This window comes from Schistocerca nitens, chromosome 11 (genome assembly GCF_023898315.1).
Source record: "Schistocerca nitens isolate TAMUIC-IGC-003100 chromosome 11, iqSchNite1.1, whole genome shotgun sequence".
Taxonomy (NCBI): Eukaryota; Metazoa; Arthropoda; class Insecta; order Orthoptera; family Acrididae; genus Schistocerca; species Schistocerca nitens.
Window position 1 is genome coordinate 108,629,226 of NC_064624.1, and position 14,044 is coordinate 108,643,269.

Sequence of the window (14,044 nt, forward strand, 5' to 3'; positions counted from 1 at the left end):
TTCTAGAAGGATATTTTTGGCTCAGAAATGGGCGGTTTGGGCAATAAGTGGTGTGAGTTCACGAACCTCTTGTCGACCTCTGTTCACGAGTCTGGGTATTTTGACATTGGCCTCTCAATATGTATATTCCTTATTGTCGTTTCTTGTTACCAATATTAGTTTATTTCCAACAATAAGCAGCTTTGACTCGGTTAATACTCAGCAGAAATCAAACCTCCATTTGGATCGGACTTCCTTAATTCTTGTGCAAAAAGGTGTGCAGTATACTGCTGCATCCATTTTCAATAAGCTGCCACTCGAATTCAAAAATCTTAGCAGTAATCCATGCGCTTTCAAATTGAAACTGAAGAGTTTCCTCATGGGTCACTCCTTCTATTCTGTCGAGGAGCTCCTTGAAAAATTAAGCTGATTCTCATTGCATTGCTGATAGCGTTTGCTTAAACTTATGGACGGATTTTCTTTCAGGTTCATGAACATTTATTTTTATCTGCTATTACTTTTATGTTGTAAGTTCATGTACTGACACGCTCCATGAACTTGGAGATTTGCTCCTCAATTTGGTCCTACGGAACTTGACATGTAAATAAATAAATAAAAAATAAATTACTCACCAAAACACAGAAGCGCTGTGCTGTCAAAAGATACACGAACAAACAGACAGAGCTTTGCTCTGCTAGGTTGTTGTTGTTGTTGTTGTTGTTGTTGTTGTTATGGTAGTCGTCTTCAGTCCTGAGACTGTTTTGATGCAGCTCTCCATGCTACTCTATCCTGTACAGGCTTCTTCATCCCCAAGTACCTACTGCAACCTACATCCTTCTGAATCTGTTTAGTGTATTCATCTCTTGGACTCCCTCTACAATTTTTACCCTCTACACTGCTCTCAAATACAAAACTGGTGATCCCTCAATGCCTCAGAACATGTCCTATCAACTGATCCCTTCATCTAGTCAAGTTGTGCCACAAATTCCTCTTGTCACCTATTCTATACAGGGTGGTCCATTGATTGTGACCAGGCCAAATATCTCACGAAATAAGCGTCAAACGAATAAACTACAAAGAATGAAACTCGTCTAGCTTGAAGGGAGAAACCAGATGGCGCTATGGTTGGCCTGCTAGATGGTGCTGCCATATGTCAAATGGATATCAACTGCGTTTTTTTAATAGGAACCCCCATTTTTATTACATATTTGTGCAGTACGTAAAGAAATATGAATGTTTTAGTTGGACCACTTTTTTCGCTTTGTGATAGATGGCGCCGTAATAGTCACAAACATATGGCTCACAATTTTAGACGAACAATTGGTGACAGTTAGGTTTTTAAAATTAAAATACAGAATGTAGGTGTGATACATGTACCTTTGTGAACCTATCATTTCTAAGAATGCATGCTGTTACAGTGTGATTACCTGTAAATACCACCTTTATGCAATAAATGCTCAAAATGATGTCTGTCAACCTCAATGCATTTGGCAATACGTGTAACGTCATTCCTCTAAACATCGAGTAATTCGCCTTCCGTAATGTTCGCACATGCATTGAAAATGCGCTGACGCATGTTGTCGGGCGTTGTCGGTGGATCACGATAGCAAATATCCTTCAACTTTCCCCACAGAAAGAAATCCAGGGACGTCTGATCCGGTGAATGTGCAGGCCATGGTATGGTGCTTCGACGACCAATCCACCTGTCATGAAATATGCTATTCAATACCACTTCAACCGTATGAGAGCTATGTGCCGGATAGCCATCATGTTGGAAGTACATCGCCATTCTGTCATGCTATGAAACATCTTGTAGTAACATCGGTAGAACATTATGTACGAAATCGGCATGCATTGCACCATTTAGACTGCCATCTATAAAATGGGGCCAGTTGTCCTTCCTCCCATAATGCCGCACCATACATTAACCTGCCAAGGCCGCTGATGTTCCACTTGTCGCAGCCATCGTGGATATTCCGTTGCGCAATAGTACATATTATGCCGGTTTACTTTACCGCTGATGGTGAATGACACTTTGTCGCTAAGTAGAACGCGTGCAAAAAATCCGTCATAGTCCTGTAATTTCTCTTGTGCCCAGTGGCAGAACTGTACACAAAGTTCAAAGTCATCACCATGCAATTCCTGGTACATAGAAATATGGTACGGGTGCAATCGATGTTGATGTAGCATTCTTAACACCGACGTATTCGAGATTCCCGATTCTGGCGCAATTTGTCTGCTACTGATGTGCGGACTAGCCACGACAGCAGCTAAAACACCTACTTGGGCATTGTCATTTGTTGCAGGTCGTGGTTGACGTTTCACATGTGGCTGAACACTTCCTGTTTCCTTAAATTATGTAACTATCCAGCGAATGGTCCGGACACTTGGATGATGTCGTCCAGGATACCGAGCAACATACATAACACACGCCCGTTGGGCATTTTAATCACAATAGCCGTACATCAACACAATATCGACCTTTTCCGCAATTGGTAAACAGTCCATTTTAACACGGGTAATGTATCAAGAAGCAAATACCGTCCGCACTGGCGGAATGTTACGTGATACCTCATACTTATACATTTGTGACTATTACAGCGCAATTTATCACAAAGTGAAAAAAGTGGTCCAACTAAAATATTCATATTTCTTTACATACTAAACAAATATGTAATAAAAAACGGGGTTCCTATTTTTAAAAAAACGCAGTTGATATCCGTTTGACCTATGGCAGCACCATCTAGCGGGCCTACCATAGCGCCATCTGGTTTCCCCCTTCATGCTAGACAAGTTTCATTCTTTGTAGTTTTCTCATTTTACGCTTATTTCATGAGATATTTGGCCCGGTTACTATCAATGGACCACCATGTATCGTACCTCCTCATTAGTTACGTGATCTACCCATCTAATCTTCAGCATTCTTCTGTAGCACAACATTTCAAAAGCTTCTATTCTCTTCTTGTGTAAACTAGTTATCGTCCATGTTTCACTTCATACATGGCTACACTCCATACCAATACTTTCAGAAAAGACTTTCTAATACTTAAATTTTTACTCGACATTAACAAATTTCTCTGCTAGATTATAGAATGAAATTCCTTTCTCAGGCTGTAGACAAACATACGATATCTGTCTCTCTCTCTCTCTCTCTCTCTCTCTCTCTCTCTCTCTCTCTCTCTGTCACACACACACACACACACACACACACACACACACACACACACACACACACCTGTTTTCCTATGTTGTGCCCATTCTACCACCAGCTCTTTGCTGGCCCACGGTGAGTGTACTGTGGTAAGGCGGGGTGCAGGGTGGAGTGGGGTGAGGTGGGTGATGGAGAGAGGGATGGGATTGGGGGAAGTGTCTAGCAGCTCATGAGAGTGGGGAGCCATCTGTTGGCTAGTTGTGGGTGTAGAAAGAGGGGACAGGTGGCAGATGGCTATTTGTGTGTGTGTGTGGGGGGGCCCGTGTGTGTGTGTGTGTGTGGGGGGGGGGGGGGGGGGGGCGGGCGGGCGGGCGGGCGCATGTGTGTGGGCGAGTGTGCGTGGGCGCGGGGACGGTGGCGCGTGTGTGCGCATGCGCGTGTGTGCGCGTGCGCGTGTGCGTGTGCGCGTGTGCGCGTGTGTGTGCGCGTGCGTGTGTGTGTGTGTACGCGCGTGCGTGTGTGTGTGCGCAATTGCGCGTGCACTTTAAAAAAATTTCACTAGAGTCTTTGTCCCTGCCACCCGTTATGAACTTTTGAGTCTCCTAGTCTATATCCGTCAAATTAATATCTCCACCCAGAACTATAACATGGTTGGGAAATCGACTTGAAATATTTTCCAAATTTTCCTTCAGGTGTTCTGCCACAACAGCTGCTGAGCCAGGGGGGCTATAGAGACATCCAGTTACCATCTTTGAGCCTGCTTTAACTATGACCTTCACCCAAATTATTTCACATTTTGGATCTCCATCAATTTCCTTAGATACTTTTTATCACTATAAACACGCCTCCCCCTTCACTGTCCAGCCTGTCTCTGTGGTATACATTCCATTCCGAGTTTAGAATTTCATTATTGTTTACATCTGGTTTCAGCCAACTTTCTGTCTGTACAGTAATGAGAGCAGTTCTGGGACCTTTCTATAGATGCTCCTGCAGTTTACAATTACCACATTAATATTGTCATTCCCTGTTGCGTTTTGCCTACTTGTCGCGTCTCAGGAGGCATTTTGTCGGGCCTAGGGAGGGAATTCTCTAACATAAAAAACTCACATTTGCTCTCCACACGTACTCCGCTACCCTTGTAGTGGCTTCCTGCATGTAGACCTATTCAGGGGGACCCTACATTTCTCCACCCAATAGCAGAGGTCGAGAAATTTGCACTCTAGATCTCCGCAGAATTGTCTGAGCTTCTGGTTTAAGCCTTCCGCTCAGCTCCAAACCAGAGAACCGCGATCGCTTCTGGGAATGACACTACAAATAGTTAGCTCAGATTCCATCCCACGAGCGAGGCTTTCCGCCTTCACCAACTCTGCCAACTGCCTGTATGAACTGAGGATGACCTCTGAACCCAGACGGCAGGAGTCATTGGTGCCGACATGAGCAACAATTTGCAGTGGGGTGCACCCAGTGCTCTCTATCGCTGCCGGCAGGGCCTCCTCCACATCTCGGATGAGACCCCCCGGCAAGCAGACAGAGTGAACACTGGCCTTCTTCCCCGAGCTTTCCGCTATTTCCCTAAGGGAAATTCCACCTGCATTTCCTGAACATATGTGAAATTGCAACATGTATATTGCATACGGTTGTGTTTTGAAATACACAAGTTAAACATTACAAGGAGTCATGTCATCTGGTGACATTATTTGCAATTACACTGAATTCAGCTGCTACTCCCTTGTTTTAAGATACTTGTTGTATGTCTTTGTGCTCAGTCTAAAGAAATCATCATTCATAATGACATAGGAGCTGAAACCAATTGTGACAATAAACAGTGTAACACTGCTTTTTATGTTCTCAGAATCAACTTTTCTCCACTGTTTACAGTCTTTATTATCTGTCCGTTCAAATTTTTTTTTTTGTAAACATTGTTAATTTGCAATGGCTTTTCTGTTGTCGTAATTGTAAATTCCTCACCATTTAAAATCACTTTTATAAACACTCATGGAAGGGGGGCAGGAGAGCTGGGGGGGGGGGGGGGAAGGAAGGACTTACATAATTGACATAAAATGATGCCTGGCTTTCACAAAAAGTAGTGTTTACAGATATTACACAGTTAACTTTCTTAAAATGTCGTGTGATTAGGGCCTCCCGTCGGGCAGACTGTTCGCAGGGTACAAGGCTTTCGATTTGACATCACTTCGGCGACTCGGCGTCAGTGGGGATGAAATGATGATGATTAGGACAACCCAACACCAAGCCCCTGAGCAGAGGAAATCTCCTCCAACCGAGCCGGGAATTGAACCTGAGCCCTTAGGATTGACATTCTGTCGAGCTGACCACTCAGCAGACGTTAACTTTCTTTGGGTGTAGCCAACGTAACAATAATCATGGCGTGTGTAGTGTTGCCGTTAGTTGTGTTATTGAATGAAATGGCTAACTTCTTCATAATCTGAATGGATGGAAAGTTGCCAATGTTCAATGAGAGCTACAGTAGTGCCTCTGCTGATATTCTATTAAAAAGAGATTTCTAACTATTGCACATGTGGTACTCTTAGTATAAATATGTGAACTACATGGGAATTGTTGGCATACTTTTTTTCATAAAAGAAGAGCAGTGATTTTCATTTGTGGGAAGATGTTACCAGGTAGTGTATGATGTATGTTTTTAGTTAAATACATAGAGAGCTAAATTTTAACTCCACATACTGTTGTATTATATTCCATCCTAGAAAGGCCTGTTTTATTGTATTGTCACATATCTACATACAAGCAACAACACAATGACAATTATCAAATGCAGTTCTCTCATTGGGTCCGCCATCTTACGTAATCAGCAAACATTGTCTGTCTGCAAAATGGTAAACAGTACTTTACATTTTTTGTTAAATAAAATTAGAACTTTATGATTTGATGTTATATATGTATCTCGTTTACACTGTGGCACTGTAGATGAACATGTAACAAATGTCCAGGTCTTGTAATATGAGGTATGTCCACAAAGTAAGTTCCATTTGGTTGTATAAAACAGACATATACAGATACAGAAAAAAATATTTATTGTACAAAAATCTAAAACTGTTAAACTACTTTTCTACACAGCCTCCGAAATTTTGTAGGCAGTTGTCATAGCGTTGGCACAAGTTGTTGTATGCCTTCTTCATAGAAGGTTGCCACCTGTGTATTCAACCGTGTGGTAACATGTTCTTTCAGCTCATCTTCATTGTTAAAGTGTTGACCACCAACGACAAAGATTAGGTGTAAGACGAGATGGAAGTCGCTAGGCGTGAGGTCCAGGTTGTACAGACGCGTCCCAGTGAAATTCCCGTAAGCGTTGTTTGGTCACATTCGCCGTGTGAGGTCGGGCATTATTGTGGGGAAGAAACAACACCTTTTGGCAGTAATCCTCGCGCTTGTTCTGTACTGTGCAGCGCAATGTATTAATGGTCTCGCAGTAACTGTGTGCGTTGATTGTTTGGTCTCATGGTAGGGAATCAATCAGCAAAATGCCTTTTCTGTCCCAAAAAAAATGGTGCACATGACTTTTCGAGGTGTCAAGCAAGATTTGCTTATGCTTAACCTTCATGTGGGATGAAGTGTGCCTCCTTCCCATTGATTGCCGTTTTGTTTCAGGGGTGTCATACGATACCCAAGTTTCATCCCCCGTGACTATCCAAGAAGGTAAACCATCGCCTTCTTCATTGTAGCATGTCAAAAACTGACACTGCCCATCCGTTATTTTTTGTATTGTTCAGTAAGAATTTAGGGTACCCAATGTGAGCAAAGTTTCCAAAATTTCAGTAACAGTTTCATGAATTAGTGATCATGATATTTGTGGAACTTCCATAGCAAGGGCACTAAGTGTAAACTTACGGTTGTGCTTATCGTCTCTTCAATTGTGCGAACCAATTCGTCAGTAACCACAGACGAGTGTCCACTTCATTCTTGAACAGTCGGAGCCATTTTCTACCCGTTGAATCACTCATAGCATTTTATCTGTAAACCTCACAAATTTGACAATGAATTTCTTTTGGTTTAAATTTCTTTGCATTTAAAAAACAAATAACAGATCCGATTTCACACGTGACGGCATTTTCAATTACAGCTGACATTATAAAGGAGCATCAGCGATCTGAAAATTGTGTACACGTCTTCTCCTCGAGTCAGAGTAACTGCCGTGCTCAGAACTGCGATCGTAGTGCTGCCACAGATAGAAATAGAAACGGAACTTTCTTTGTGGACAACCCTCGTAAATCTTGTGCTTCTGCTCATGTTTTTGATACAGGCATCAAAGTGCTGAATGTATTTATGAATTAGAAACCAAATAGAAAAGATTCACTAGAGGAAGTTGAAACAAACTATAATCCTGTATTGTTTGCTAGGAACATATGGACTGCCAGTATGTTCAAGAAAAGTAAACCTTTTTCAGCTTTTTCTTTCCTACCCTCAATTTTAGTTCCTATCTCATTCACTAGGGACTGGACACCAATTTTGGTGCCATGAACAGCCTTCACATACTACAAAAATTTCTTTGGGTTTTGTGGAAGAGCATTTGACAGTAGTCTGCTACGGTAGACACTAAAGGCTTCACACTTTGCTCTCTTGACACCAAATGTGTTTCATTCAGCATCCCCCTATCTCTAGTCCTATGCTGTGTTTGACACCTATTATTATTATTATTATTATTATTATTATTATTATGTAGTATGGAGAATTTCTGATTCCACTGTTCCCTGCCTTCAGCTTTTTCCTTAAGTCTGTTTTATCTCCTTCCATCTTTCATGTCGTCCAGATGTTGAATTCTTCATCTTCCTCATTGTGCGTTTCCTCTGAGTTTCCCTTCGATGACATCACGTATGAGTCCCTCGTGTCTAAGTACATGTCCAATCCAGTTGGCCTTTCTCTGAAGAATTGTACCCAGAATACTTCTCTTCTCTCCTACTCTTCACAGTACATTGTCATTTTTTATGTGATCTGTCCACTTGATGTTTTCCATTCTCCTCTAGCACCACATTTCAAAGCTCTCTAAGTATTTTTTCTCCTTCTTTCTCATGGTCCATGTCTCTGCTCCATACAGTGCAATGCTCCAAATGTAGCACTTTTATCAGTTTTTTCCTCAATGCCAAACTCAACTTGCTGGTCAGCAGAGTCCTCTTCTTGTTGAAAGCTGCTTTGGCCATGACGATTCTTGCTCGGATTTCGTTTGGGCATACTTTTTGATAAAACTCCCCAGGTACTTGAACTGATTCACATTTTCCAATATGCAGTAGTTTCTGGGTGTTTTTTTTTTTTTAGAAGTTTCTTGAAAGTGGCTGTATACTGTGGAGGTTCCCCCCCCCCATTATGAACTATTCTACTGGGCACATACGAATGCATTGCATGGTCAACCGTTGTTTTAAACTTCAGCCAGGTTCCTCATTGAGATATGACACTACTGATTTTTTTATCAAGTTTACGGAACATATACAGGGTGTTACAAAAAGGTACGCCTAAACTTTCAGGAAACATTACTCACACACAAATAAAGAAAAGATGTTATGTGGACATGTGTCCGGAAACGCCTAATTTCCATGTTAGAGCTCATTTTAGTTTCGTCAGTATGTACTGTACTTCTTCGATTCACCGCCATGATTTCATACGGGATACTCTACCTGTGCTGCTGGTACATGTGCCTTTACAAGTACGACACAACATGTGGTTCATGCACAATGGAGCTCCTGCACATTTCAGTCGAAGTGTTCGTACGCTTCTCAACAACAGATTCGGTGACCGATGGATTGGTAGAGGCGGACCAATTCCGTGGCCCCCACGCTCTCCTGACCTCAACCCTCTCGACTTTCATTTATGGGGGCATTTGAAAGCTCTCGTCTACGCGACCCCGGTACCAAATGTAGAGACTCTTCGTGCTCGTATTGTGGACGGCCGTGATACAATACGCCGTTCTCCAGGGCTGCATCAGCGCATCAGGGATTCCGTGCGACGGAGTGTGGATGCACGTATCCTCGCTAACGGAGGACATTTTGAACATTTCCTGTAACAAAGTGTTTGAAGTCACACTGGTACGTTCTGTTTCTGTGTGTTTCCATTCCACGGATAATGTGATTTGAAGAGAAGTAATAAAATGAGCTCTAACATGGAAAGTAAGCGTTTCCGGACACATGTCCACATAACATATTTTCTTTCTTTGTGGGTGAGGAATGTTTCCTGAAAGTTTGGCCGTACCTTTTTGTAACGCCCTGTATATCTTTCTGCTTGTTTTATCATTGTTGCCCCTACCGTATCATGATCACTGATACCAGTTTCGATGTGAATTTCCTCAAAGAGGTCAGGTCTATTTATTGCTGTCGGATCCAGTTATTAGTGGAGCTTTGGAATATAGAAAAATGTGGATTTCGCTACAGTTGACGATTGAACACACAAGGGAACTGCACCAATTTTTGTCACTTGGTATGATAGGGATGCTGAAGAGTTTTTGAGCTACATTTTTACTGGTGATGAGACCTGGATTTTTCATACGAGGGTGGTTTGAAAAGTTCTCGGAATTGCCACGAGAGGCCAGTGCTAGTCCAACGAGTTGTTGACATGATATTCATTGGACTGTTGCCTATAAACATGTGCCACATCAGTTCTGTTGGAAGAGAGCCGCGGCAGTGATGTGGCTCTGTTGTTGCCACGTAGTGATTTGCAAAGATGGAAAAAAATGCAGATTCGAGTAGTGATTAAGTACTTCGTAAAGAAAGGTATGAAAGCCAAGGACAAAATGACATTCGTGCCAATTTCCAGAATACACTGTGGGACTCAGCTCCTTCATATTCAACTGTTGCCAAGTGGACAGATGAATTTAAATTTGGTCGGGAAAGCTTAGGTGGTGATCCACGCATTGAAAGGCAGATATGTGTCACTACTGGATAACTCATTGCGAAAGTGCACAAAATGGTCACGGAGGACCGCCGATTGAAAGTGCGTGAAATTACTCGTGCCTGCCAGATGTCATCTGAAAGGGTATATCACATTTTATCGTAATAATTAGAAATGGAAAAAATTATCTGCAAGATGGGTGCGGCGACTCTTGACGCTAGATCAAAAACACGTGAGAATGGACATATTGGAGCAATGTTTGGCCTGTTTTAGGAGAAACGAAAAAGATTTTTTGTGCCATTTTGTGACCACAGATGAAACATGGGTACACTACTATACCCCAGAGACAAAAGAACTGCCAAAGCAGTGGAAAAATGCTGATTCTCCGCCACCAAAGAAAGCAAAGTCAATTCCTTTGGCAGGAAAGGTCTTGGCATCAGTGTTCTGGGATGCAAAGGGGATTCTGTTTGTAGATTATCTTCCCACTGGGCAAACAATTACTGGAGAATACTATGCAAACCTTCTGGATGAATTGCAACAAAAGATATGCGAATAACGGCCAGGATTAGCAAGGAAGAAAGTCATCTTCCCTTAAGACAATGCACGGCTGCACACGTGCTGTTGCAATGGCAAAATTATATGAACTAAGGTATGAATTGTTGCCACACCCGCCTTATTCACCTGATAGGGCTCCGTCAGACTTCCATCTCTTCCCAAAACTGAAAATTTTTCTTGGTGGACGAAGACTCACTTCGTACGAAAAATTGATAGCTGGAGTTGACAACTATTTTGCAGGCCTGGAGGAAACTCATTTTTGAGATGGAATCGAGGCACTGGAACATCGTACGAGGAAGTGCATTAATCTACAAGGTGACTACATTGAAAAATAAAAAAACGTTTCAGTGATATATATAATAGAGGGAAGCATTACACATGGGAAAAATGTATATAAAAAACAAAGATGTTGTGACTTACCAAACGGGAAAGTGCTGGTAGGTAGATACAATAAAAAAACACACAAACACACACACAAATTTCAAGCTTTCGCAACCCAAGGTTGCTTCGTCAGGAAAGAGGGAAAGACGAAACGATGTGGGTTTTAAGGGAGAGGGTAAGGAGTCATTCCAATCCCGGGAGTGGAAAGACTTACCCTAGAGGGAAAAAAAGGACAGGTACACACACACACACACACACACACACACACACACACACACACACACACACACACACAAATTTACACATGTCTGCCTGTGTCTGGATGTGTGCAGATGGATGTGTGTGTGTGTGTGTGTGTGTGTGTGTGTGTGTGTGTGTGTGTGTGTGTGTGTGTGTGTGTGTGTGTGTGTGTGTGTACCTGTCCTTTTTTCCCTCTAGGGTAAGTCTTTCCACTCCCGGGATTGGAATGACTCCTTACCCTCTCCCTTAAAACCCATATCCTTTCGTATTTCCCTCTCCTTCCCTCTTTCCTAACGAAGCAACCTTGGGTTGCGAAAGCTTGAAATTTGTTTGTGTGTTTTTTATTGTGTCTGTCTACTAGTGCTTTCCCGTTTGGTATATATATATGTTTCTCAATTCCGAGAACTTTTCAAACCACCCTTGTAGAAGTCCTGAAACAGAGTGCCAGTCAATGAAATGGCGTATTTCATGAACCCCAACAAAAACAAACAAATTATGAACACCAAAAATTTTACAGGCACTGTGTTCCGGGATTAGAATGACGTCTTGCTCACTGACGTCATGCCTAGAGGACAGACCGTAATTGCAGTGGCCTGCTGTCCAATCCTTCCCCAGCTACGCCACACCATTGAAAACAAACGATGTCATTTGTTGTACGGAGGCATTGTGTTTCTTCACGATATTGTTCGCCTGCACTCTGCTGCATTGACAAAGGGTTTGGTTTGGCAGTTTTAGTGGCAAAGTTTTGAACATCCACATTATAGCCCAGACTCGGTCCCAAGCGATTACCTTCTTGTTCCCAAATTGAACAATTTTTGTGGGTGGAAAGCAGTATGGAAATGGCAACAAAGCGAAAGTGGATGTTACTGACTGGTTTGACAACTTGGTGGCAGTCAACTATGCTGAAGGAGTAGGAAACATTGTTGATAGCTGTGACTAATGTTTAAATTCGAATAGTTATTGTGTAAAAAATAGCTGAGGTGCCAAAAAATATTGTACAGTAAGTTTTTCTTCATTATCTGGATTTGAAAGTGTTGGGAGGAACAAATGTACTTTACTTTTAGAACGGTCCTTGCATTTTTATGGCTGCACGCTTTGCTCGTTCCTGTGCAAGAATAAGGGTAAGTGGTTAATAGTGCAGGTTACTATTTCTTAGTGTTATCTTTATGACTACTGTTATTATTTTCAAATAATTATCTGAACCAACTGCTACAGCCATTGCTATGCGAAGATGAGTGTCACGGTAGTTTCCCGCTTTTTTCCTTACGCAGTACATCGGTACAGTCGGGACTGTGCACCGGGTGACGGAGCGCGGGGACATTCGCGTGCGCTACGAGGGCTGCAACAACCGCTGGACACTGCACCCGGCGGCACTCACCAAGGTTAATACGTTCGCCGTGGGAGACACGGTGCGCGTGAAGGACGACTTGGCACTGGTGCGCGAGTACCAGAAGGGCCACGGGGAATGGAGTGAGGCGATGCGACCGGTGAGTACCGTCGTATTCTGCTGCCGCGTGCAGTCGTCTTGTGCTCAGGTGGGAGACTCTCCAGTTGTTCATATCTTGTGTTTTGAGAATGGGTTTTGTGCCTTTCATTTGACTGCTGGGTGTAATTTTGTGAGAAATTAAAACTATGTGCTGGAACAGGACTCGAACCTGGAACCTTATCGACTCAACTGTCTCAAAACCACATCCTTTCCACTTGTAGAGCTCTTTCTTTCTTGTACCCTGTGCCATTCATCAAGGAATTAAACCCACACCTAAATTATCTGTCAGTTTGAATGTTGTTGTGGTCTTCAGTCCTGAGACTGGTTTGATGCAGCTCTCCATGCTACTCTATCCTGTGCAAGCTTCTTCATCTCCCAGTACCTACTGCAACCTATATCCTTCTGAATCTGCTTAGTGTATTCATCTCTTGGTCTCGCTCTACGATTTTTACCCTCCACGCTGCCCTCCAATACTAAATTTGTGATCCCTTGATGCCTCAGAAGGTGTCCTACAAACCGATCCCTTCTCCCCAATCCTATTCAATACTTCCTCATTAGTTATGTGATCTACCCATCTAATCTTCAGCATTCTTCTGTAGCACCACATATCGAAAGCTTCTATTCTCTTCTTGTGCAAACTATTTATCGTCCATGTTTCACTTCCATACATGGCTACACTCCATACAAATACTTTCAGAAACAACTTCCTGACACTTAAATCTGTACTCGATGTTAACAAATTTCTCTTCTTCAGAAACGCTCTCCTTGCCATTGCCAGTCTACATTTTATATCCTCTCTACTTCGACCATCATCAGTTATTTTGCTCCCCAAATAACAAAACTCCTTTACTAATTTAAGTGTGTCATTTCCTAATCTGATTCCCTCAGCATCACCCGACTTAATTCTACTACATTCCATTATCCTCATTTTGCTTTTGTTGATGTTCATCTTATATCCTCCTTTCAAGACACTTCCCATTCCGTTCAACTGCTCTTCCAAGTCCTTTGCTGTCTCTGACAGAATTAGAATGTCATCGGCGAACCTCAAAGTTTTTACTTCTCCTCCATGAATTTTAATACCTACTTCGAATTTTTCTTTTGTTTCCTTCACTGTTTGCTCAATATACAGATTGAATAACATCGGGGAGAGGCTACAACCCTGTCTCACTCCTTTCCCAGCCACTGCTTCCCTTTCATGCCCCTCGACTCTTATAACTGCCATATGGTTTCTGTACAAATTGTAAATAGCCTTTCGCTCCCTGTATTTTTCCCGTGCCACCTCCAGAATTTGAAAGAGAGTATGCCAGTCAACATTGTCAAAAGCTTTCTCTAAGTCTAGAAATGCTAGAAACGTAGGTTTGCCTTTCCTTAATCTATTTTCTAAGAGATAAGTCGTAGGGTCA

General features: G+C 42.4%; 1 protein-coding gene across 1 annotated transcript in view; it reads left to right on the plus strand.

Annotated features, from left to right (window-relative positions):
* LOC126213578 (E3 ubiquitin-protein ligase MIB2) overlaps positions 1–14,044 on the plus strand; it is a 233,694-nt gene that overhangs the window by 84,340 nt on the left and 135,310 nt on the right. Inside the window, exon 7 of the mRNA XM_049941425.1 lies at positions 12,427–12,642. Within this exon, the coding sequence (XP_049797382.1) occupies positions 12,427–12,642 (216 nt within the window). The remainder of the gene's footprint in view (positions 1–12,426; positions 12,643–14,044) is intronic.